The sequence below is a fragment of the Carcharhinus amblyrhynchos genome, chromosome 9 (genome assembly GCF_965287045.1).
Source record: "Carcharhinus amblyrhynchos chromosome 9, sCarAmb.v2.hapA, whole genome shotgun sequence".
Lineage (NCBI taxonomy): Eukaryota > Metazoa > Chordata > Chondrichthyes > Carcharhiniformes > Carcharhinidae > Carcharhinus > Carcharhinus amblyrhynchos.
Window position 1 is genome coordinate 10826445 of NC_137332.1, and position 25427 is coordinate 10851871.

Here is a 25427-nt window from a genome sequence, read left to right on the forward strand (position 1 = left end):
ATTCACTGAACTCACAGTGACAGGTGAACTCAGGGTCCTCTGAGCACAGAGTTGGATCCCGCACGCCGTCTTGCATCATCCCAGGTCGCAGTAGGTTTGGTGGCGTCGTTGCTGGAGTTTGTCTTGTCTCTTTTCTTCTTTGAATGTTCCCTGGTTTTTGGCCAGTGGGGTGACTGTGGGGGTGGTGGGGGGGTGTCAGAATGGAGGGGGTCACAGCACCCAATGAGGTTAGCCCAGGTCGTCCAAGTTGTGCATATTCTTTCCAGGATATTGTTAATGACAGGGAGTCTGGCTGACACTAGGGAATACACAATCGTAATGTCCTCTGGCTGAGTACCTCCTGATGAGTTTCGGCCATGACGACTATTTCATTGTAAAGTTTGAGCCTCTCTGTTCAATATCTACAAAGTCTGGCTCTGCTTTTGGGTCATGATGACATCCCTATTGTAACGTGAAGCACCCCTGTTTGAGCTCTGAGACAGTTCTGGTATGTGTCCCTGTTGGCTTTTGACCTGTAGTAAACATAAAGAAGCAATTTTTAGCTGTATTAATTTAAAATGTCCAGTTTTATGTTGGACCTAATTTCTCAGGCCTTGTCCATTTCACCACAGTATAATGGCATAGAATTGGATAAGGAATTTGAAACGGAGGCAGAGCATTTGCGGGCAGGTGGGTGGGTGGGGTGGGGGTGTTGCATGGGACTGTAGTTGGAGCTCTTTGCTTTATTGAGCAGCTACGGTTAGAACAGGCCGAATGGATTGAGTGGCCTCCTGTGCTATAGAACACACCACCTGGAGGCTCCTCTTTGAGTCACTCACCATCCTGACTTGGAAATGTATCGGCCATTCCTTCACTGTCACTGGGTCAAAATCCTGGAATTCCCTCCCTCGCAGCACTATGGATGTACCTACACCTCAGGGACTGCATGATCCCAGAAGGCAGTTCACCATCACCTTCTCGAAGGCAATTAGGGATGGCAATAAATACTGATCTAGCCAGCGACAGCAATGGACCCACTATTTCCAGGGTGCTACCCTTAAATACTCTGGGATGAAGATTATCAGGGCCTGGGGACTTATTTCAATTTCCCTGAAACCATTTCTCTACTAATGTTGATTTCCTTTAGCTCCTCACTAAAACTCTCAGAACTTCTGGTATGTTATTAAGTTTAAAAAAAATCCACACCTCGGTCAGATCAAATTTAAATAAAACTCCAATGAATACAATCCGAACCGAATTAATCTCTCCTCATATGCCAGACCTGCCATCCCAGGAATCAGCCTGGTAAACCTTGACCGCACTTCCTGTATAGCAAGGACATCCTTCCTCAGATAAGGATGCCAAAACTGCACACAATACTCCAGAGATGGCCTCACCAGCGCCCTATACAATTGCAACAAAACATACCTATCCCTGTACTCAGTTAGAGAGTTCAGACAGTTAGTGGGTAAGATGAGTATAGAGGGATATGGGCCAAATGCAGGCAATTGGGACTAGATTAGGGTTTAAAAAAAACAGCGGCATGGACAAGTTGGGCTGAAGGGCCTGTTTCCATGCTGTAAACCTCTATGACTCTATCGCTCTACTCAGATCCTCTTGCTATGCAGGCAACATAACATTTGCCTTCTTTACTGCTTGCTGTACTCGCACGCTTACTTTCAGCAACTGATGCACAAGGGCACCTAGGTCTTGCTGAGTATCCATCTCTCTCAATTTACACCCATCCAAATAATAATCTGACTTCCTATTTTTGCTACTGAATGGATAACCTCACATTTACCCATATTATACTGCATCCGCCATCCAGATGCCCACACACTCAACCTGTCCAAATCACGCGGAAGCATCTCTGTATCCTCCTCACAGCTCACCCTCCCACCCAACTTTGTATCATCTACAAATTCGGAGATAATACATTCCGTTCCCTCTTCCAGATCATTAATGTATACTGTGAACAGTTGGGGTCCTAATACAGATCCCTGCAGAACCCCACTAGGCACTGACTTGCCAATCAGGAAAAAGACCCATTTATGCCAACTCTTTGCTTCCTATCAGCTAACCAGCTTTCTACCCATCTCAGGACATTACCTGCATCCCATGTACTTTATATAGTCATCTGAAACCTTGTCGAAAGCCTTCTGGAAATCTTAATAAACCAAATCCACCATTCTCTTCGGACAATTCTACTAGTTACATGCTCACAAAATTCCAATAGATTCATCAAGCCTGATTTCCCTCCTGTAAATCAGTGCTGACTTTGTCAGAATTCAGCACTGCCTTTCAAATGCTGAACAATGAAATCCATGATAATAGACTCTAGCAATTTCTCCAATGCTGATCTTGGTCTATAGTTCCCTGTCTCTCTATCTCCCTTTTTGAATAGCGGGGCTTACATTAGCCACCCTCCAATCTGTAGGACCTATTTCCAGAGCCCAAAGAATTTTGGAAAATGACCACCAATGGAGCTACTATTTCTGGGCCGCTATCCTTAAATACTCTGGGATGAAGATTAGCAGGGCCTGGGGACTTACCCACCTTCAATCCCGTCAATTTCCCTGAAACCATTTCTCTACTAATGTTGATTTCCTTCAGCTCCTCACTAAAACTTGTTTCTCTCAGCACTTCTAGTATGTTATTCATGTCTTCCTTTGTGAAGACTGAAGCAAAATACTCAGCTATTTCTTTATTCCCTGTTATGAATTCTCCCAGACTTGCTGAGTTTTCCGACGTTTTCTAAGTGGTTTAAGAAGTTAGATTTGGAGGTGGTTACATGAAGGAAAAGGGTTCAGAAGGATGTGTTGATGAGATTGGTTGGAGTAGGATGAGAGGGGAGTTTGTGTTGGGTCTGTTGGATGGGACGGCCAGTTTCTGTTCTATAAAAGCAGTAGAATCCTTACTGAGCATCTACACTGGTTGCATCAGCCACTTGATGTGGTCACGTGCTCCACATTCTAAGCTTCCTCTGGGTAAAGGATTTCTCCTGAATTCCCGATTGGATTTATTAGTGACTGTCTCATATTTATGGCCTCCGGTTGTGGTCTCTTGCACAAGTAGAAGCAGCATCCCCTATCCCTACTCTGTCAAACTCATTCATGATCTTTGCATAATCATATGTAGCTTTGGTTTCTGGATGACACAAAATGATTTATATCTTTAGGAAACTACATTTTCTCTTAAAAGAAGCCAGCATTGCGATTGCATTGCTGTTTATAATGTATAATAGGAAACAATGGTTTCCCAGGGAACAGGCCACTTTATGAGTCAGGCCCATAACTCTCACACCTACAGGGGAGATGATTTATTAGGTCTGATGGTGGCCTGTTTATCAAAATCATTACGCTCTTTTGTATCCTTTTTGTAGGTGCTGATGACATTTTAGGTGGTTGCGCTGTGAATTAGAAATTCAGATAGATTTATCTTGCTTCATCCAATATTTGAGGCAATTACCATATCAATTTTCATAACTGGTGTGCCAGTGGATCACCCAAGGCAATTGTTTTCAGCTCATTCTGTGCGCAGAGTGGCTGTGATGTTTGTTTGTTGGAGAACATCGCTTGAGACTTGAGGTGTGGGTTTAGCTGCTCTATCTCTGTTACGGCCGTTGCTGTGTTAGGGCAGTTGCCAAATTCAGGGAACCCTGATTAAAAATAAAGCTTTGTGCATTTCCTGATGTCAGGACATCTCAGAAGTGCTTTTTGGCCAATGAAGCATCATTGAAGTATGGCCAGTGCTGTAAGATAGCAGCCAACTCACATGCAGCAAACTCACACAAACTACAGAGTGATGATCTGTTTTATTTTTAAGTGATTATTGATCAGAATAGGCCAGGGGGTGGGGTGGAGGTATCTACCCTTCTTCCTTTGAAATAGAGCCAAGGGATCTTTTACTCCTGCCAGAGGGGGCATTGCTTTAAGTGCCTTCCAAAAGACGACACCTTTGACAGTGCGGCACTCAGTATTGTACTGAAGTGTCGGCCTACATTTTGTGCTCAAGTCTCTAAAGTCAATCTGAACCTACGACCTTCTGATGCACAGGTGAGAGAGTAGTCAACCGAGCCATGGGTCAACAGCAACATCCAAAAGAAGCCTTGAGGCCAGTGCACTGAAATGCTATTGATATTTAGTTCGAAGCTGTTTTGTAGGGAGTTGGCTCGTAGCTGAGTAACACGAACAAGCAGGTCACAGGTTCGATCACCAGTCTGTAGGAGAGGTCGTAGGACAGTCATGGGTTCAGTAAGAGATGCATGGTTAAAACTGCCTGTTTCCACTTACATAACACTGACTCTCCACCTCTGCCTTGCTCTACCCAAACTATAACTGGCATCTAAATGCCAATTCTTTTGACTCCATTTCTTCTCTTTATTTACCAGGGATTGAGGGAGCAGCTTTTATCTTGCAAGGGAAGGTTGGGCAGGTTGGGCCTGTGTGTATTGGAGTTTAGAAGACTGAGAGGTGAAGTTATTGAAACAGACAAGATCCTGAGGGAACTTGACAGAGTGGATGTTGAAAGGATGTTTTCACTTTATGGGGGACACTAGAACTAGGGGGGAAGTTTAAAAAGAAGGGGGGTCTCCATTTAAGACAGAGATAAGAACAATAATTTCCTTTGAGTTGTGAATTTTTGGAACTTTCTTGACTGGAAAATAACGGTGACAGAGTCATTGACTATTGTTAAGACAGAAGGAGATAGATTCTTGAGTGAAATGGGAGGGAGTTTGTGGTTATTGGAGTGGGGTAGGAGGGGGGGCAGTGTGAGGTAGATATATAGTCAAGGCCACAATCAAATCAGCTGACTGAAGGGGCTGAATAGCCGACTGCTTCTAATTTGCATGTTTGTATAATACCCAATCTGGTGTACAATCCTCCAACCCCATCCCCAGAGAAAAAGAAACTACAAAGAATTGCGAACGTAACCCAGTCCATCAGGGAAACCAGCCTCCCATCCATTGACTCTGTCTACACTTTCCGCTGCCTCAGCAAAGCAGCCAGTGTAATTAGGACCCCATGCACCCCGGACGTTCTCTGTTCCACCTTCTTTCATCAGGAAAAAGATACAAAAGTCTGAGATCAGGTACCAAATGATTCAAGAACAGCTTCTTCCCTGCGGCTGTCAAACTTTTGAATGGACTTACCTTATATTAAGCTGATCTTTGTCTACACCCTAGCTGTGACTGTAACACTACATTCTGCACCCTCTCCTTTCCTTCTCCCCTATATACTCTATGAATGGTATGTTGTATCAGTAGGGCACACAAGAAACAATACTTTTCACTGTACACTAATGCATGTGATAATAATAAATCAAATCAAATATCTGCCTCCTTGCTGTTCTTGACCTGTAATATTACTGAAGAATGATTGTTTAGTGTTATGCATTCCCTTGTAGTGATATACTGTTGAACGTAAACATCATTGACCCTCCTGAGTGCCGACTTGATTAAGTCAGTGAGTTACTGAGCTGATTGGGTTTGAGTTGTCCTCTCTGCTGATCTCATCTAGAGTCAGCTAATGGGCAAAGAAGGTTTGACTTCAGGAAGGAAACATAAGGTAGACTTTTCAATCCTGATTAATGCCAAGAGCCCCCACCCGTTCCTATTGGAAGGTTTGTTAGACACAACTATTGGATGCGGTTGTGTTAGTTCATCATATGATGGCCCACGCAGTTGAGTAACCTCATAGTACACTTTGCCCAGTATCATGCAAGAAGATTGGACCTCAGGGGAGGGGCTGGATGGTGACTCTGGGCCCACAAGTGTCAGCACCTTTGCAAGAGGAGAAAGAAGGAAGTATTAGACTCCCCTAAAGAATGGAGTGTGATTGATATTCCCCCCATGCCTGCAAATGTAGACACATTTCAAAAACAAAATGGTGTAGTAAATGACATGCCAGATGCTCTTCATTTCATTCTAATTACTATAATGTAGGGCTTATATGAAGATTAGTAGTTACATCTGCTCAGGTTCATCTGTCATTTGAGAGGACCTGGATTGCTGTGTGCATTTAGAACTTCATTAATGTTGGTACCTGATGGAGACCTAATGAGCGGTTCCCAGCCCCCTGCCAACCCCCCCCGAAACAGGCTGTCCTACAGAGTGAGGGCCCTCCTTCCAGGGCACTCATGTGGAAGGGATGCTTGGTGGTGGGAAGTTTGACGTGAAGTAATGAATTGTTCCTCTGTGGTTCTGGTGGACGGTAACAATGAGGGCAGAGGCTTGTGAGGAAAGACTTCCATTTCTAAAACATTTTTTTGACCTCATGATGCCCCAGTGCACCATTCGTTCATAAGTTCATAAGATATGTTGCCTGGCATGGAGGGTATTAGCTATGAGGGGAGATTAAATGAAGTGGGATTGTTCTCACTGGAAAGGCGGAGGCTGAGTGGCGATCTCAGTGAAGTTTATAAAATTGTGAGGGACATAGAGAAGGTGAACAGTTGGAAGCTTTTTCCCAGGACAGAAATGACAATTACAAGGGGGCACAGCTTCAAGGTAAGGGGGGAAAGGTTCGGTGGAGATGTGCAGGGGAGGTTTTTTACACAGGGGGTAGTGGGGGCCTGGAATGCACTGCCAAGTGTCAGGGGGACTAGCTAGAGTAAGTGCATGGGGTTATGAGGATAGGGTCTGGGTGGGATTATGGTCAGTGTAGACTTGATGGGCCAAATGGCCTCCTTCTGCACTGTAGAATTCTATAATTCTATGACGTGAGATGGTTGAGGCAGATACGTTTGCGACATTTAAGATTTATCTGGATAGATACGTGAACGGACGGGAATAGAGGGATGCAAGTGTTGGTCTAGATAGGACAACGTGATCGGCACAGGCTTGGTGGGCTGAAGGGCTGTTCCCTTGCTGTACTGCTCTTTGTTGTATATAGGAACAGGATTATGCCATTCAGTCCATTGAGTGAGCTCCGCCATTCGATCATGGCTGGTAATTGAAGTACTTATTGTTTGAAGAAATTAAGAAATAGGAACAGGAGTAGGCAATGCGGCCTCGAACTTGCTGTGCCATTTGACCCGGCATGGCTGATCTCTGGCCTCAACTCCACTTTCTCACCCAGGTTCCCATCTCCCTGGGTTCCCCGAGAGAGCAAAAATCGGTCTATCTCAACCTTGAATATATTCAGTGTTGACGCAACTGCCACTCCTCACAGTGGAGAGTTCGAAAGATTCTAAAGAGAGTGAAGATCTTTCTCACCATTTCAGTCCTAAATGATCTTCCTCTTGCTCTGAGGCACTTCCCTGTTATTGGTTCCCCAGCCAGGGGAAAACAGCCTCTGGGTCTGCTATCTAGGAAACACTGCAGCCAATTTGTGCACAGCAAGCCCCCACAGTAACAGTGAGCCACACAAACAGACAATCTGCTTTTAGGCATTGGTAGAGGGACAAATATTGGCCAGAAAACTGGGGAGAATTTGTCTCTTTTTTGAAACAGCACCGTGGCATCTTTTCTGTTCACCTGAGAGGGCATTCGTTTTAACGTCTCATATGGAGGATGATACCTTCACTGCATGGTGGCACAGTGATTAGCACTGCTCCTCACAGCACCAGGGACCCCGGTCCAATTCTGGTTTTGGGTATCTGTCAGTGTGAAGTCTGCATGTTCTCTCCGTGTCTACGTGGACTTCCTCTGGGTGCTCCGGTTTCCTCCCACTGTCCAAAGTTGTGCAGGTTAGGTGGATTGGTCATGCCAAATTTGTGCGATTACAGCATTAGGGTGGAGAAGAGTCATAGTCATAGAGGTTTACAGCATGGAAACAGGCCCTTCGGCTCTACTTGTCCATGCCACCCTTTTTTTTTAAATGCCTAAGCTAATCCCAAATGCCTGCATTTGGCCCATATCCCTCTATACCCATCGTACCCATGTAACTATCTAAATGCCTTTTAAAAGACAACATTGTACCCACCTCTGCTACTACATCTGGCAGTTTGTCCCAGACACTCACCACCCCCTGTGTGAAAAAATTGCCCCTCTGGACACTTCTGTATCTCTCCCCTCTCACCTTAAACCTATGCCCTCTAGTTTTTTGGGAAAAGATATTGACTATCTACCTTGTCTATGCCCCTCATTATTTTGTAGATCTCTATAAGGTCACCCCTCAGCTTCCTACGTGCCAGAGAAAAACGTTCCTGTCTATCCAGCCTCTCCTTATAACTCAAACCATCAAGTCCCGGTAGCATCCTAGTAAACCTTTTCTGCACTTTTTCTAGTTTAATAATATTCTTTCTGTAATAGGGTGACCAGATTGCACACAGTATTCCAAGTGTGGCCTTACTAACGTCTTGTACGACTTCAACAAGATATCCCACCTGCTGTATTCAGTGTTCTGATCGATGAAACCAAGCATGCTGAATGCCTTCTTCACCACTCTGTCCATCTGTGACTCCACTTTCAAGGAGCTATGAACATGTACCCTTAGATCTCTTTGTTCTGTAACTCTCCCCAACACCCTACCATTAACTGAGTAAGTCCTGCCCTGGTCCAATCTACCAAAATGCATTACTTCGCACTTATTTAAATTAAACTCCATCTGCCATTCGTCAGTCCGCTGGCCCAATTGATCAAGATCCCACTGCAATTGAAGATGCCACCAACCTTGGTGTCATCTGCAAACTTACTAACCATGCCGTCTATGTTCTCATCCAAATCATTAATATAAATGACAAATAACAGTGGGCCCGGCACTGATCCCTGAGGCACACTGCTGGCGTGGAGAGGACTTGAGTAAAATAATCCGTTAGAGAGCCAGTACAGACCCGATGGGCCAAATGACCTCTTCTGCATTGTAAAGATTCTATGATTCTACCTCTAACAGTGCGCACTCCCTCAGTACTGCACTGGAGTATCAGCCTAGCAATTGTGCTCAAGTCTGTGGAGTGGGTCTTGAACTCATAACCTTTTGACTCGGGCAAGAGCATAATCCATAGAAAATTTCTTCAGAGACCATTTTGATTGTTATTCATTGTCTTCTGTGTTTCGAGCTTGTTCTGCAGGATTACTTGGACACTGAATTCTATTATGTACTCAGAAAAGGCACACAGGGTGGGGTATGGAGCCTGTCATAACTCCCCGAATTTGTTGCGAAGTTTTCAAGCAACAAGTAAGTTACACATTGGCTGGAAGTCTATCACCTCGCCTGACATGGAATCAGAGCGGGCAATGGCCCGACAACAGAAAGCTTCACTGACCTCGGGTGAGAATTTCCAGTTTCACCCGAGCGAGGCTGTAAAATCCCGCCCAGTGTGTTTTTTATTCATTCATGGATGTGGGCACCAGTGACTGGGTCAGCAGTTATTGCCCATCACTAATTGCCCTTGAACTAAGTGGCATTTCCGAGTCAGCCACATTGCTGTGGGTGTGGAGTCACATGTGGGCCAGACCAGGTAATGATGGCAGATTTCCTTCCCTGAAGGAAATCATTAATGAACCAGATGGGTTTTTCCGAAATGGCTTTTTGACAATGGTTTCATGGTCACCAATGGACTTTATAATTCCAGATTGTTTTTTTAATTCAAATTTCACCATCTGCTGTGGTGGGATTCGAACTCAGAGCATTACCTTGAGTCTCTGGATTACCAGTCCAGTGACAATACCAGTGTACCACCGCACAGCTTGAGATCTTTATAATATCGATGTGATTTTTTTATCAGCTTTGGCGGTCATCGGCACTCGATGTAACTGCTGGTTGCTCCTGATTTGTGTGCACTGTAATTTATTAGTCCCGACTACAGTATGACTTCTGAGCATTTGTTATCCTAGTTTATGACCTCATCTGATTAAATTCTTACCTTCCAGTTGGTCTTAAAAGTATTCATTTTTCTCTGTCTAAGCACTATGACATTTATTGGCAGTTTAAAACAAAAACAAATACATTCGCAAACCAGCTCCAGAAGAGCTGTTGGGAATTGTACAGAAAATCTACTCAGAGGACGGATGTGTTTTGAAGGATGGGTTCTCCGTAAGCAGGGAATTAATCACCAGCTTCACTCTGTAGGCACTTCTGATTTCATCTGTTGTGCTCTGTTGATTCAAATTCAAAATGATCATCTTTGTATTCACATCCTCCCATCACCGCACCAGCATGCCCTTTATCTTTCTGTGCCACGGTGGCACAATGGTTAGCACTGCTACCTCACAGTGCTAGGGATCCGGGTTCGATTCCTGGCTTGGGTCACTGTCTGTGCAGAGTCTGCACGTTGTCCCTGTGTCTGCATGGCTTTCCTGCGGTTTCCTCCCACAGTAAAAATATGTGCTGGGTTAGGTACGTTGGCCATGCTAAATGGCCTCTTAGTATTTGCGAAAGGATATATTGACCTTGGAGGGAGTACAGAGAAGGTTCACCAGGCTGATACCGGAGATGAGGGGGTTAGCTTATGAAGAGAGATTGAATAGACTGGGTCTGTACTCGTTAGAGTTTAGAAGGCTGAGGGGGGATCTTATAGAGGCGTACAAGATAATGAAAGGGCAAGATAGGGTAGAGGTAGAGAGATTCTTCGCGCTTAGAAAGGATAGCAGGACTAGAGGGCACAGCCTCAAAATAAGGGGAGGGCAGTTTAGAACGGAGTTGAGGAGGAACTTCTTCACTCAAAGGGTGGTGAATCTCTGGAATTCTCTGCCCATTGAAGTGGTGGAGGCTGCCTTGTCGAATATATTTAAGTCACGGTAGATAGATTTCTGATAGACAAGGGAATTAAGGGTTATGGGGAGAAAGCGGGAAAGTGGAACTGATTCACTTCAGATCAGCCATGATCTTATTAGATGGCGGGGCAGGCTCGAAGGGCTAGATGGCCTACTCCTGCTCCTATTTCTTCTGTTCTTAGTGTACCCAAACAGGCAGTAGAGTGTGGCGACTAGGGGATTTTCACATTAACTTCATTGCAGTGTTAATGTAAGCCTATTTGTGACTAATCAATCAACCTTTTATTTTTTCATTAGTAGCTGTGCCTTCAAGCAGGGAAACTTTAAGCTCTGGAATTCCTTAATGGCATGGTGGCACAGTGGTTAGCACTGCTGCCTCTCAGCACCAGGGACCCGGGTTCGATGCCCAGCTTGGGTCACGGTCTGTGAAGAGTCTGCAAATTCTCCCTGTGTCTGTGTGTGTTTCCTCTGGGTGCCCCGGTTTCCTCCCATAGTCCAAAGATGTGCTGGTTAGGTGCACTGGCCATGCTAAATTCTCCTTCAGTGTACCCAGAGTGTGGCAACGAGGGGATTTTCACAATAACTTCATTGTAGCGTTAATGCAAGCCTACCTGTCACACTAATAAATAAAATTCTATTCCTCTCTCTCCCCCCTTCAAGATGCTCCTCAAAACCTTTGACTAAGTTTTAGCCTCTGTCATTAGATCACCTTCTGTGGCATGGATGCCTAACTGCCTAACCTGAGAATGTTCCTCTGGTGCACCTTGGGAAGTTGTAGGTGCTACTGAAATGCAGCTCGTAATGTAGTGGGCTGAACAGGTACAGCCACAGATCCATTACCACGCAGGAATTTGAATGTTTTAAGCCATTACGTGAGTGAGCTTCTGTGAAAATGTGCAGCAAGCAATTAGGAAGACAAATGGTTTTGTTGGTCTCTATTGTGACAGGAGTTGAAGTGGAAATGTTATGCTGAAATTGTCTGGAGCCTTGTGAGATCACACCTGGAGTGCCAATGCGATCTCTTTACCTAAGGAAGGAAATACTTGCAGTGAACGTTCAGCAAACAGATTCCCGGGATGGTGGGACTGACCTAATTGAAGCATGTACAATTCTTAGGGTTCGACTAGGTAGATGCAGGAAGGACGTTTTCCTTGGCTGGGATTGTGGGTGTGGGATGGGGAGTGGGGGTGGTCTAGAACTAGGGAACACAGCCTCAGAATAAGAAGTAGGCCTTTAAGGACAATGAGGAGGAATTCCTTCACTAAGGGCAATGAATCTTTGGAATTCCCTATGCCGGATAGCTATGGAGGCTCAGTCATTGAGCATGTTTGAGATGGATATCGATTGCGTGACACAGTGGTTAGCACTGCTGCCTCGCAGCGCCAGGGATCCAGGTTCAATTCCCGGCTTGGGTCACTGCCTGCACAGAGCCTGCACGTTCTCCCTGTGTCTGCATGGGTTTCCTCCCACAGACCGAAAGATGTGCTGGTTAGCTGCATTGGCCATGCTAGATTCTCCCTCAGTGTACCCAAACAGATGCCAGAGTGTGACGATTAAGGGATTTTCACAGTAACTTCATTGCAGCGTTAATGTAAGCCTATTTGTGACACCAATAAATAAAACTTTAAAAATAACCCAGATATTGTAGGTGTCAATGGAAATGGATGTATTGGGAAAATGGCATTGAGGTCAACCTGTTTGAATGGCAAAGTGGGGCCGAGTGGCCTACTTCTCCAATTTTCAATGTTCTGATGAAGTATGCATTGGGAGCTCCAGTTGTGCTCGCAGTTCTGGTCCCAGACACCAGCCTCTACCTTGCAGCCTGAACTTGGGACAGGAATGCATGGCATTGCCTCCTCCAATAAAAGTCTTTTTTGTTTAAATGCTTATGCCCGTGCGTTTCGTAAACGGGAGCCCAGAAACAGGCACCAAAGTAAAACGAGGCTTATGAAAAGGGACAGAGCCATAAACCACTCCGTGACAAAGATGTGGTGATCTTCTGTGCGTGTTTTTAATATAAAGTGCACAATTCTCCCATCAGTCAATGTAACTGGCTAATGTGTGAGCTTGTGGGGGAAAATGTAATGAGCTCCAGTTTTTACCTGGATGAATCATGAATAACGCTTTATAAAGCTGCATGAAACAGGGCTGTATGCTGCATGCAGCAAGAAGAGCGATTTAATTACCTGTGGTGATTTGTTACCAGACATCTCTCTCTTTTTTGAGAAAAAAAGGAAGTAAATTCAAAGGTGCAGTGAAGAGATAGGAACTGGGGAAGGTGCATTTGGAATAAACTGGGTTCTCATCTCTCGCAGACGATAGCAGATCCACAGTAACATCAGCTGCCAGAAAGAGAATTAAGTCCTGGGTTTGCACTGGGAGCTTGGTGGTGTGTTGTTTCAGTAGATGTTACAGAGAGCTCATTTTTAACTATCAGCATTGGCGGGCAACAGCTGCATTGATCTCTTCCTTCTTTGTCACTGCAGGTTTACTGCGAAAATTGAACCAGAACATTGAAAATTGGAGAAGTAGGCCACTCAGCCCCACTTTGCCATGCAAACAGTTCGACCTCAATGCCATTTTCCCCACTACACCCATTTCCATTGATACCTACAATATCTGTCTTTTTTACAGTTTTATTTATTGGTGTCACAAGTAGGCTTATATTAATGCTGCAATAAAGTTACTGTGAAAATCCCCCAGTTGCCATACTCTGGGCCAGTTCGGGTACACCAAGAGAGAATTTAGCATGGCCAATGGGGCAGCAAGGTGGCACAGCGGTTAGCACTGCTGCCTCACAGAGTCAGGGACCCGGGTTCAATTCCAGCTTCAGGTCACTGTGTGGAATTTCTTTCGGGTGCTCCGGTTTCCTCCCACAGTCCAAAGATGTGCGAGGTTAGGCGGATTGGCCATGCAAAATTGCCCCTAAATGTTAGGGAGTAAATCCATTGGGTTATGGGCCTGAGTGGGATTGTGGTTGGTGCAGACACGATAGGCTAAATGCTTCTGCGCTGTAGGGATTCTATGAAATACCCAGAAGATATTCGAGTAATGCCACTTTCTAATGGATCAGCAGAATTACTTCCTTGCCAGTTTATTTGTCTTAACCTGAGGAGAATGCCTATATGACAGAGACAAGTAATTGCATTCTTTCTGCAGTTGACATTGTTCCTCTGCTGAAGAAGAGCAGAAGAGACAATCTGGGCAATTATAGGCCTGTGAGCCTTACATCAGTGGTGGGGAAATTATTGGAGAAGATTCTTACGGACAGAGTTTGATTTGATTTAATTTATTATTGTCACATGTACTAAGACACAGTGAAAAGTATTGTCTATACAGACAAAGCACACTGTTCATAGAGAAGGAAACAGGAAAGTGCAGAATGTAAAAGTGTTAGAATTAAATTTTAGAAGCGTTGAACAGGAGTAAAATATAAAATTAGAAGGTATGCTGGGCACCTCTTGCAAAATGTTGCCTTGCTCTGGCGCCATCTTGGAATCCACATTTGGAAGAGAATAGGCTTTTTAGCGATAGCCAGCATGGTTTTGTGAAGGGGAGGTCGTGCCTCACAAACTTGATTGAGTTCTTTGAGGAAGTGACAAAAAAAATTGACCAGGGTAGGGCAGTGGACGTTGTACACATGGACTTTAATAAAGCCTTTGATAAGGTTCCTCATATGGGATCCAAGGTGAGCTGGTAAAATGGATACAAAACTGGCTTGGGCATAGGAAGCAAAGAGTAGCAGTGGAAAGATACTTTTCTAACTGGAGGTCTGTGACAGGTGGTGTTCCACAATGCTGTTGCTTGTAATATATATAAATGCTTTGGAGGAAAAGGTAGGTGATTTGGTGAGTAAATTTGCAGATGATGTAAAAACTGGGGAGTAGTGGATAGCGAGGAGGATTGTCAGAGGATATAGCAGGATATAAATCGGCTGGGCCGAAAGATGGAATTTAACTGGACAAATATGATGCGATTTGGAAGATCTACTGCAGAAGGAAAGTATACATAAATGGGAGAGCCCTTAGAAACATTAGCATACGGAGGGATCTAGGCATGTGGATCCACAGTTTCCTGAAGGTGGCAACACTGGTGGACAAGGTGGTCAAGAAGAAATATGACGTGCTGGCCTTCATTGGTCAGGACATTGAGTATAGGAATTGGAAAATCATGTTGCAGCTGATTAGGCCACATTTGATTTGGGTTTGATTAGCTTTGATTAGGCCACATTTGGAATATTGTGTATAGTTCAGGTCGCCACAGTTGCAAAAGAATGTTGATGCATTGGAAAGGGTGCAGAAGAGATTTACCAGGATGTTGTCTGGTTTGGAGGATATAGACTATGAAGAAAGATTGAACAAACTTGGATTGTTTTGATTGGAGTGTTGGAGGATCAGGGGGGACCTGGTAGAGGTTTACAAGATTATGACAGGCTTGGATAGAATGGATAGTCAGAATCTTTTTCCCAGAGTCAAAGGATCAATTACTCGGGGGGATTGGTTTAAGGTGAGGGGGGAAAGTTTAAAAGAGATGGGAGGGGCAAGCTTTTCACACAGTGGGTGGTGAATACCTGGAACGTGCTGCCGGAGCAGATGGTGGAAGCAGGTTCCACAACAACGTTCAGGAGGCATCTGGATGGATACATGAATAGGCAGGGAATAGAGGGATATGGGCCACATTGAGGCAAGAAAATATTAGAGAGGCATCTGTGGTAGCACAGACTTGGTGGGCCGAAGGGCCTGTTCCTATGCTGTACTGTGCTTTGTTCTCACTGAGTAGTGGAGCAGGCTCAAGCGATCGAATGGCCTCCTCATATTTTTTGTGCACTTGTGTTAAATTTGTGAAGGGATTTTTGTCCATGTGATTGCCGCTGGGGAACAGAATATGTGCTAGTTGGCATAGCTCATGCCAAACACCTCCTCCAACAACCCCCCCCCCCCCCCCCCCACCCCCTCATCTCCACCAAGCTACCACCCTTCTCCTTTGCCAATATACCCGACAAGAGCAGGGTATCTGGGATTCATGATCAGGTTCTTTTCCCAGCTTGGGTCATTTTCCCCACACCTTTCCCTTGGGCAGGTGAGAGTTTCATCGAATGGCAGACCCAAGGTGATACCATTCGACCTCGCTAAGACTTTTAACATGTACTTGGTGCCAGATGCTCACTTTGCCAGGGCCACAGGCTCTGAAGACAGGCCGAGATGGGAAGTACATTTGATTGTGTTTTTTTCTGTTTCCTTGTGAACCACAGAAATGCTCTTCCAAGCCCCTGGCTGACACCTTGGATCTCCCCATGTCCTGTCTTCTTATTGCACCCCACTCCCCCAATCAACATGCATCTCTGACTACTGGAGACATTTCCCTTGGATACAGAGGGCATATCCATTAACACTGCTCCCTCAGCAACTTCTAGATGCAAAATAAAACCATTTCTTTACCACCCAAAATGACCACCATGTTGTGTGCCCTAACCCCCAACCTCCACATTAGTATATAGAATCATAGAATCCTTACAGTGCAGAAGGAGGCCATTCGGCCCATCGAGTCTACACAGACCACAATCCCACTCAGGCCCTATCCCCACAACCCTATGCATTTACTCCGCCTAGTCCCCCTGACACTAAGGGGCCAATGGCTAATCCACCTACCTACACATCTTTGGACCATGGGAGGAACCCGGAGGAAACCCACGCAGATACAGGGAGAATGTCCACACAGACAGTGACCCAAGCTGGGAATTGAACCTGGGTCACTGGCGCTTTGAGGCAGCAGTGCTAACCAATGTGCCACCGTGCCATCCTAGATAAATAATATAACTTCCTTACCCCATGCCAGCTATCTTGTTGCCTCGTTTGAGCAGCATTGCTGATTTGGAGATCGTTTCACATTAGGGCCTTGTTACTTGGGAACTCCATCATTTTCGTTTCGAACCTTGGGCTTTAATTGCTGCCGCGGTTTGTTAATGAATGATTTGTAAAACTTCTGTGTTTATTTTTAGCTACTTTACAGAAAGCCAGGCGACTCCAACGCTGAAATATGTGGACCAACTTGCCGTGGCACAGATAATTCATCAGGTATGATTAAACCCTCACTCTTTAAATGCTGTTGCAGAGGCTCATTTAACTCCAGGGCCCATCCATTCCCCGAAAAGGGTTCTGTTTTTGCACATCATGCGCATAACTTTTTTAAGAGGCTTGTGATGATGGGTTGAAGCTGCTATATTTATGTGTGATTGATTTTTCTTTCTGCACAGCGGATTGAGAAATAGAGCTGGAAACTAGGTCTGGTCTGCCTGCTTCACTGCTCTGGGAGAACCTTAAAGATCCTTCGTCCTTGCAAATTACTACCCATTTCTTCACCCAGAGGGTGGTGAATGTGTGGAATTCATTATCACAGAAAGTAGTTGAGGCCAAAAACATTGTCTGATTTCAAGAGAAAAATTAGATATAGCTCTTGGGGCTAAAGGGACCCAGGGATATGGGAGGAAGGGGGGGAATCAGGATATTGAATTTGATGATCAGCCATGACCAAGATGAGTGGCAGGGCAGACTCGAAGGGCTAAATGGCCTACTCCTGTTTCTAGTTTCTATCTTCAATCTCCCTTTCTTCTGTGAAGTTATTGAACGTGCTGTTGCCTCCAAAATCGCTACCTATCTTCCCTGCAATTGCGTGCTTGGGTTCCGTTCGATCAGATTTGCATACTTGCCACATCGGTGAAGCATTGCTTTAAGCAATCATTGGTGTGTCCTCATGACCGGTTAACAATCGCTCTTGCACACTAACCCGGATAGAACTGCCTTCCAGGATATCCACGATAACTCCCCTGCTCCCCTTCCATCAAGAAAGTGCCGTGGGATCGTTTCTGTCCGCTACATCTCACGGGAAGGATTCACTCGGGTCTGCACTGTGAGTGTCGGCTGAGAATATGTACCCTGGAGTGTGGCTTGAACCCACAACCTTCTGCCCCAGGGGAGTGAAAAAACCCAGGCCAGAAACTCCAACTCCGGAGAGAGGGAAAAAGCACTGTCGCTCCTTCCCACTTCGAGGTGCAATTGAAAAATGAAAGTAAAGACTGGAATTTTCTAGAATCCTAGAATCCTTACTGTGCAGAAATAGGCCATTTGGCCCATCGTGTTTGCACTGACAACAATCCCACGTAGGCCCTATACCCATAATGCCATATATTTACCCTGCTGATCCCTCTAACCTATGATCCTGGGACACCAAAGGGCAATTTAGCATGGCCAATACACCTCACCTGCATATCTTTGGAATGTGGGAGGAAACCGGAGCACCCAGAGGAAATCCATGCAGACACGAGGAGAATGTGCAAACTCCACACAGTGACCCAAGCTGGGAATTGAAACCAGATCCCTGGCGCTGTGAGGCAACAGTGCTAACCACTGTGCCACTGTGTCGCCCATTTTCTGTGGGAAAAAAGTAGCTGTGCACAGACATTTCACCTGACCTTTCAGTCAACCTCAATCAGGCTCCACTCAGCAATTTTCAAAGGACCATTAAACCCCAGAATACTGCATTAGTCCACATTAAAATCTGCATGATGTCCATTATAGTGCTCCAGTAATAATTAGAGGACATCAGCTGCAGACGACACAGTGCTGACAAAATCCTGCAAAGAAACATACTTAAAGTACATTTCTTAAAGGCACAGTACCGTCACAGTCAGAAAGCAACCTCTGAGCCATTGCTAATTCCAGGTTGCCTTTGCCACTGTTTGAAATCAAAGGCCAGAACGCCACCAATTTCAAAGTTTGTGAATTCTTGTCCCACTCCAGAGATAGGAGCATTTAGCTTGACCCTTAAATGCAGCACTGCGGGAGTGTTGTATTGTCAGAGAATTAGATCACGATCTTCAGAGCTATCGGATAAATACAGAGGAGCGGCACCTGACGAATCGCTCTCGCAGAGAGCCAGCACAGATACAGTGAGCCGAGTGGCCTCCTTCTATGCTGTGGCTGATCTGTGAGCATGGCTGATCATCAAATTCAATATCCTGATTCCCCCTCGTCCTCCCATATCCCTGGATCCCTTTAGCCCCTGTTCCGGGACCAGCATTCCTCCCTCTGATATGGTTGCTCGAAGCAGATTAAGTGTATGTTTATCCAGTCACTGTGAATGCGACGCTTGCTGAATTTCTGCCACTTCACCAAGGTGACGGTTTCTCTGAAGCATGATTGACACTTTTGGATCAGGCATTTACAAAAGGGAAATCATGCTTGATGAATCTACTGGAATTCTTTCAGGATGTAACTACTAGAGTCGGCCGAGGAGAACCAATGGATGTAACTTATTTAGACTTTCAGAAGGCTTTTGACAAGGTCTTACATAACAGACTACTATATAAAGTTAAAGCATATGGGATTGTGTTTTGACATGGTTAGAAAGCTGGTTAGCAGATAGGAAGCAAAGAGTTGGCCCTTTTCTGATTGGCAGGCAGTGACTAGAGGGGTTCTGCAGGGATCTGTGCGAGGACCCCAACTGTTCACATGATATATTAATGAACTGGAAGAGGGAACTGAATGTAATATCTCCAGACTTACAGATGATACAAAGTTCGGTGGGAGGATGAGCTGTGAGGAGAATGCAGAGATGCTTCAGCATGATTCAGACAGGCTGAGTGATTGGGCATACGCAAGGCAGATGGATAAATGTGAGGTTATCCACTTTGGTAGCAATAATAGGAAGACAGATTATTACTTGAATGGATGTAAATTGAGAGAGGTGGATACTCAGTGAGATCTTGGTGTCCTTGTGCATCAGTTGCTGAAAGTAAGTGCACAGGTATAGTGGGTAATAAAGAAGGCAAGAGGATTTGAGTATAGAGATAGAGATGTTTTTGTGCAGTTGTATAGAGCGTTCATATGGCCATACCTGGAATATTGTGTGCAGTTTTGGTATTCTTGTCTGAGGAAGAATGCCCTTGCTATAAAGGGAGTATAGCGAAGGTTTACCAGGCTGATTCCTGGCATGACAGGTCTGTCATATGAGGCGAGACTAAATTGGTGAGGATTATATTCCTTGGAGTTTAGAAGAGTGAGAGGGGATCTCATTGAAACTTATAAAATTCAACAGGGTTAGACAGTGTAGATGCAGAAAGAATATTCCCAATGGTGGGAGGAGTCCAGAACTAGGGATCATAGTTTGAGAATAAGGGATAAACCTTTTAGAACTGAGGTTAGGAGAGATTTCTTTGCCCAAAGGGTGGTGAAAGCTTGGAATTCACTATCACAGAATGCAGTTGAGGCCAAAACGTTGTCTGATTTCAAGAAGAAATTAGATATAGTTTTGGGGCTAAAGGGATCAAGGGATATGGGAGGAAGGGGAGGGGTCAAGATATTGAATTTAATGACAGCCATGATCAAAATGAGTGGTGGAGCAGACTCGAAGGGCCGAATGGCCTATTCCTCCTTCTAGTTTCTATGTTTCTATTAGTGCAAGCCTCATCAAACTGCACCTCTAACATGTCTGCCTGGTTAAAAGAAAATGGGGATTGGCTCAAATCTTTTTTTATTTGTTCATGGGAAGTGGATGTCGTTGGCTGGGCCAGCATTTATTGCCATCCCTGAGGGCATTTTTAAGAGTCAACCACATGTAGGCCAGACCGGGCAGAGACGGCAGATTTCCTTCTCTGAAGGGCATTAGTGAACCAGATGGATTTTTACAACAATCAACAGTGGTTTCATGGTTATTATGTGGATATGCTGGCGTTGGACTGGGGTAAACACAGTAAAAAGTCTGACTTTTGACTGTGTTCATGGTCACTAACAGACTTGTAATTCCAGATTTTTTATTGAGTTCACATGTCACTATCTGCCTTGGCAGGATTTGAACCCAGGTTCCCAGAACATCACCCTGGGTATCTGGATTACTAGTGCAGCAACGATACCACTACACCACGACCTCCCTATCACTATGGGACTGTTAAATTACCAGCCAGATGTTCAGTTTGACTAAATCCAGATGAATCGTAGAAGTAGTAAAGAGAATAGTGCCAGGAAATCCAACTCTGCTTCAGTGAGTATAGCAAAGGGGTGGTGGGGGTGGGGTGAGATAGAGGAGGAACCAAGCCCAAACCCTGCCGAGCATGGATGAGTGGGGTCAGGAAAGATTTGGGGAGGTTTTCCTGAAAAGCAGAGGGATTTGCTCGTATGGGAACAGTCAGTGCACTTTACAGTAATTCCACTGTATGTGAAGTTGTTTTGGTCTATTTCTCCAAGATGTGACGAGTCGCTCTCGAAATGCAAGCCTTTCTTTCAAGGAGGTAATGGCGTTAAAGACAGATATAGATTTTACTGTCTACAGGATCGGTGTAGGTTGATGTAAATTATGCGTTAAAGCTTTTGCTTCCACTTGAAACTGTTGACTCCGGGGCTTTCCAGGTCTTTGACTGACAGTTTCACCTTAGGGAAAATAATTTGTCTGCCCAGCAAATGGAAGATTGAAAATCTGAGACATCTTGTGTGACAGAGGCTCCCGGAGGCTCTTTCAGCTTCCAGTGACCCTACCCGCTGGAAAGAGCCACTTGCCGAAAATTCACTCTTCACGGCTGGATCATCCGGTAAATGAAATGAACAGCGGACCAGGCGAGTTGTCAATATATTTTCATAAGCAAGAGTGAAGATAGTAATGAATTACAGAGCCGTGCTCAATGGTGTTCTCACCGTTACTGTGCTGCTGTGTCACGCAGGGAATTGGAGATGGCACTAAACTGTGTATCCAGGGCAGCCCAGTGTCAAAGTTGCAACCTTGCTTTTGGAATCTTAAAAAGCTGCCAGCTGATGCTACATCCGGCTGGGGTTTTTGATGTGCTAGCAGGTTAAAGGGTCTCAGCCGGGGCATTCAATTAGTTCGACTTTACCAAACATGTTATTGAGCCTTGGGTCAGCAGGACATGCGATTAATATTCTTTTAACACCGTAATGCTACTTGGATTGTTTAGTACAGTTCCCCACCTCGTTTAATAAACTAGCAGTAGTTTATATAGAACACAAGCCGTAATCCTCTCTGCAAACAAAAAATTGGAGTTGCCGGTCATATCGTCTTAAGGCGCTCTGTTTGTCTTGGCAGAAATAGCCACGTCTACTTACTGATGACAAGAGTTCACAAGTCAGCTATTGCCACAGAATCAATCTGCCTAAAGCCGCAACTTTTACCAAGGGCAGTTAATACATGTGAGCACTGTTTGAGCCTCTCGATTACTGTAGAGTGAAGGAGACACGAGTCCTTCTTCTTCATAAAATACCTTTATTTCACTGATCCAACTCCACACACAATTCTCCACCAACCAACACCTGTGGCCCTCTCATATATCAGTGACTTTTATTGAATAACTGACATCAAATTAGGACTTAATTGGAAGGTCTGTCAACCCATTCCTAACAAGCACCGTCCCCTGCAAGTTCCCCTCCCAGTTGCACACCACCTTGACAGGGGACCCTATCGGAATTTTCACAGTAACTTCATTGTGGTGTTAATGTAAGCCTAATTGTGACACTAATAAATAAACTTCAAACTGTCACTGGATCAAAATCCTGGTATTCTCTTCTGTGGGTGCCCTTACACCATGATGGACTGCAGCGATTCAGGAAGGCAACACTCTACCATCAATCGATGGTAACTAGAGATAGGCAATGAATTGCTGGCCAGCCAGCAACGCCTACATCCTGTGAAGAAATATTTTTTTAAAAATACATCAGATTCCTCAAGGTTAGAGTTAGTGCAATAGTTAGTGTTTAAGTTTGAGCAGTTAGCCCACATGGTCTTGGTTCAAAGTCACTATTATTTTCTTAGAAGAAAAGGAAGATTTCATTGTGCAGCATCTTCTATGAATAAAGGATATCTCAAAGCGCTTTACAGCCAATTTGTGGTGATGTAGGAAGCATAGCAGCCAATTTGAAGATTCTTAAACATTCACTCCCTCTAACCCTGGTCACACAATGTTATTGTCACATAGTGTTACCCTGTTATGCCAGCCATTACTTTGTTAGAACATAATAAGAACATAAGAAATAGGAGCAGGAGTAGGCCATCTAGCCCTTCGAGCCTGCCCCGCCATTCAATAAGATCATGGCTGATCTGTCGTGGCTCAGTTCCACTTTCCCGCCCTCTCCCCATAACCCTTAATCCCCTCTCTTATCAAAAACCCATCAACCCGCGTCTTAAAAATATTTAGCGAGGCAGCCTCCACCACTTCAACGGGCAGAGAATTCCAGAGATTCACCACCCTTTGAGTGAAGAAGTTCCTCCTCAACTCCGTTCTAAACCGCCTCCCCTTTATCTTGAGGCTGTGCCCCCTAGTCCTACTGTCTTTTTTGAGCGGGAAGAGTCTCTCCACCTCTATCCTATCCATCCCATTCATCATCTTATACATCTCAATGAGATCTCCCCTCATTCTTCTAAACTCTAACGAGTACAAGCCTAGTTTATTCAGCCTCTCCTCATAGCTCAACCCCCTCAACTCTGGTATCAGCCTAGTAAACCTCCTCTGCACTCCCTCCAAGGCCAAAATATCTTTGCGCAGGTGCGGCGCCCAAAACTGCACACAGTACTCCAGCTGCGGCCTCACCAATGCCCTATACAGCTGCAGCAAGACCTCCCTACTTTTATATTCAATCCCCCTCGCTATGAAGGCCAGCATCCCATTCGCCTTCCTGACCACCTGCTGCACCTGCAAGCTGGGTTTTTGCGACTCATGCACAAGGACCCCGAGGTCCCTCTGCACCGTCGCCTGCTGCAGTTTTTCGCCACGTAAGTAATAGTCCTTCCTACCATTATTCCTACCAAAGTGGACCACCTCACACTTGCCAACATTAAATTGACATGAGCAACATAAATGGACAATTCAGAATTACGTTTCAATCAAGCGAGGGAGGCTTCACACAATGAGAGATTCTGATAGTTTGTAATAGAGTGCAGAAAAGTCCCTTCAGTCTATTGAGTAAATACCTAGTCTTTTTTTTTAATTAGTGTCACAAATGGGCTTACATTAACATTGCAATGAAGTTACTGTGAAAATCCCCTAGTTGCCACACTCTGGCGCCTGTTCGGTACACCGAGGGAGAATTTAGCATGGCCAATGCACCTAACCAGCACGTCTTTCAGATTGTGGGAGGAAACCGGAGCACCTGGAGGAAACCCCTGCAGACACAGGGAGAATGTGCAAACTCCACGCAGACAGTGACCCAAGCCAGGAATCGAACCCTGGTCCCTGGTGCTGTGAAGCAACAGTGCTAGCCACTATATCATATAATAGGATTACTATTGCAACAACACTTTTATCATCAGTAGGGTAAAACTAACCTGTCTCATGATGGCCTAAGCCAACTCACATTCCCTATTAGTGGGTGAACAATCCAACACTTGGTGAATTCTGCTTCACAATGATAGGAAGAGCTGACTTTGAAGGATCAAGAAGCAAAGTCACTGTGAATGCTTGGCTGCCACAAGCCAATTATCCTTGTGGTAACTTTTCTGACACCTCCTACTTAAAACCCAAAAGGTCAGAAGGATTGTGAAGCCCAACTTTCACGATCTGTATTTGTACTGAACTTATTATCTACCTCTAAAGGCCCACTAATCCCATTTTCCTACGCTTGTCCCATAGCCTTGAATGTTATGATGTTTCAAGTGCTCATCTAAATATATTTTAAAGGTTTCCCGACTCCACTACCTTCCCAGACAACGCATTCCAGATTCCCACCACCCTCTGAGTGAAAAGGTTTTTTCTCAAATCTCTTCTGAATCTCCTGTCCCTTAACCTAAAACTATGCCTCCTCGTGATTGAGCCTTCAACCAAGAGGAACAGCTGCTTCCTATTCACCCTGTCCATACCCCTCATAATCTTATACATCTCAATCATGTCCTCCCTTAGCCTTTTCTGCTCTAAAAAAGAACCAATCTAAGCCTATCTAGTCTTTCCTTGTAGCTTAAATGCTCCATCCAGGCAACATCCTGGTGAACCTCCTCTGTACCCCCTCTAGCGCTATCACATCCTTCCCATAGTGAGATGACCTGAACTGCGTGCAGTACTCCAGCAGCTAATACAGGACTTGAATATTGCTAAAAATGGCAGGACTATTTAACCACTCAAAAGTAGTGAGTAAAGAATAGTTACAATATACAATGGAAATGATATGCATAAAATCAACCCCATCCAGTGTATTGTAGCCTCCAGGTGTTACTGAAGAAGAAATTGCCCACTCTTTAGTATTACCACCATAAACATTCTTTCCATCATAGAATTTCCACAGCGCAGAAGAAGGCCGTTCAGCCTGCACGTATTGTCCAACAGAGCATCTGTCCCAGCCCCTCTCTTCCCACTCCGTGCCTCCGTGGGTTTCCTCTGGGTGCTCCAGTTTCCTCCCACAGTCCGAAAGACGTACTGGTTAGCTGCATTGGCCGTGCTAAATCCTCCCTGTAATTCACTTTGGTAGGAGCAACAGATGTGTCGAGTATAGGGCTAACGGGAGGACTTTGAATAGTGTGGATGAACAGAGGGATCTAGGTGTGTGTGTACATAGATCCCTGAAAGTTGGGAATCAAGTAGATAAGGTTGTCAAGAAGGCGTACGGTGTCTTGGCGTTTATTGGTAGGGGGATTGAATTTAGGAGTCGCAGTGTAATGTTGCAACTGTACACTACTCTAGTGCGGCCGCACTTGGAGTACTGTGTGCAGTTCTGGTCCCCGCATTACAAGAAGGATGTGGAGGCGTTGGAGAGGGTGCAGAGGAGGTTTACTAGGATGTTGCCTGGTATGGTGGGGAGGTCCTATG

The 25427-nt window shown here is 45.0% G+C and overlaps 1 protein-coding gene across 1 annotated transcript in view; it reads left to right on the plus strand.

The window, feature by feature from the left end:
* pigk (phosphatidylinositol glycan anchor biosynthesis, class K) overlaps positions 1-25427 on the plus strand; it is a 133285-nt gene that overhangs the window by 56107 nt on the left and 51751 nt on the right. The window contains exon 10 of the mRNA XM_080195161.1: positions 16635-16710. Coding sequence (XP_080051287.1) covers positions 16635-16710 — 76 coding nt within the window. The remainder of the gene's footprint in view (positions 1-16634; positions 16711-25427) is intronic.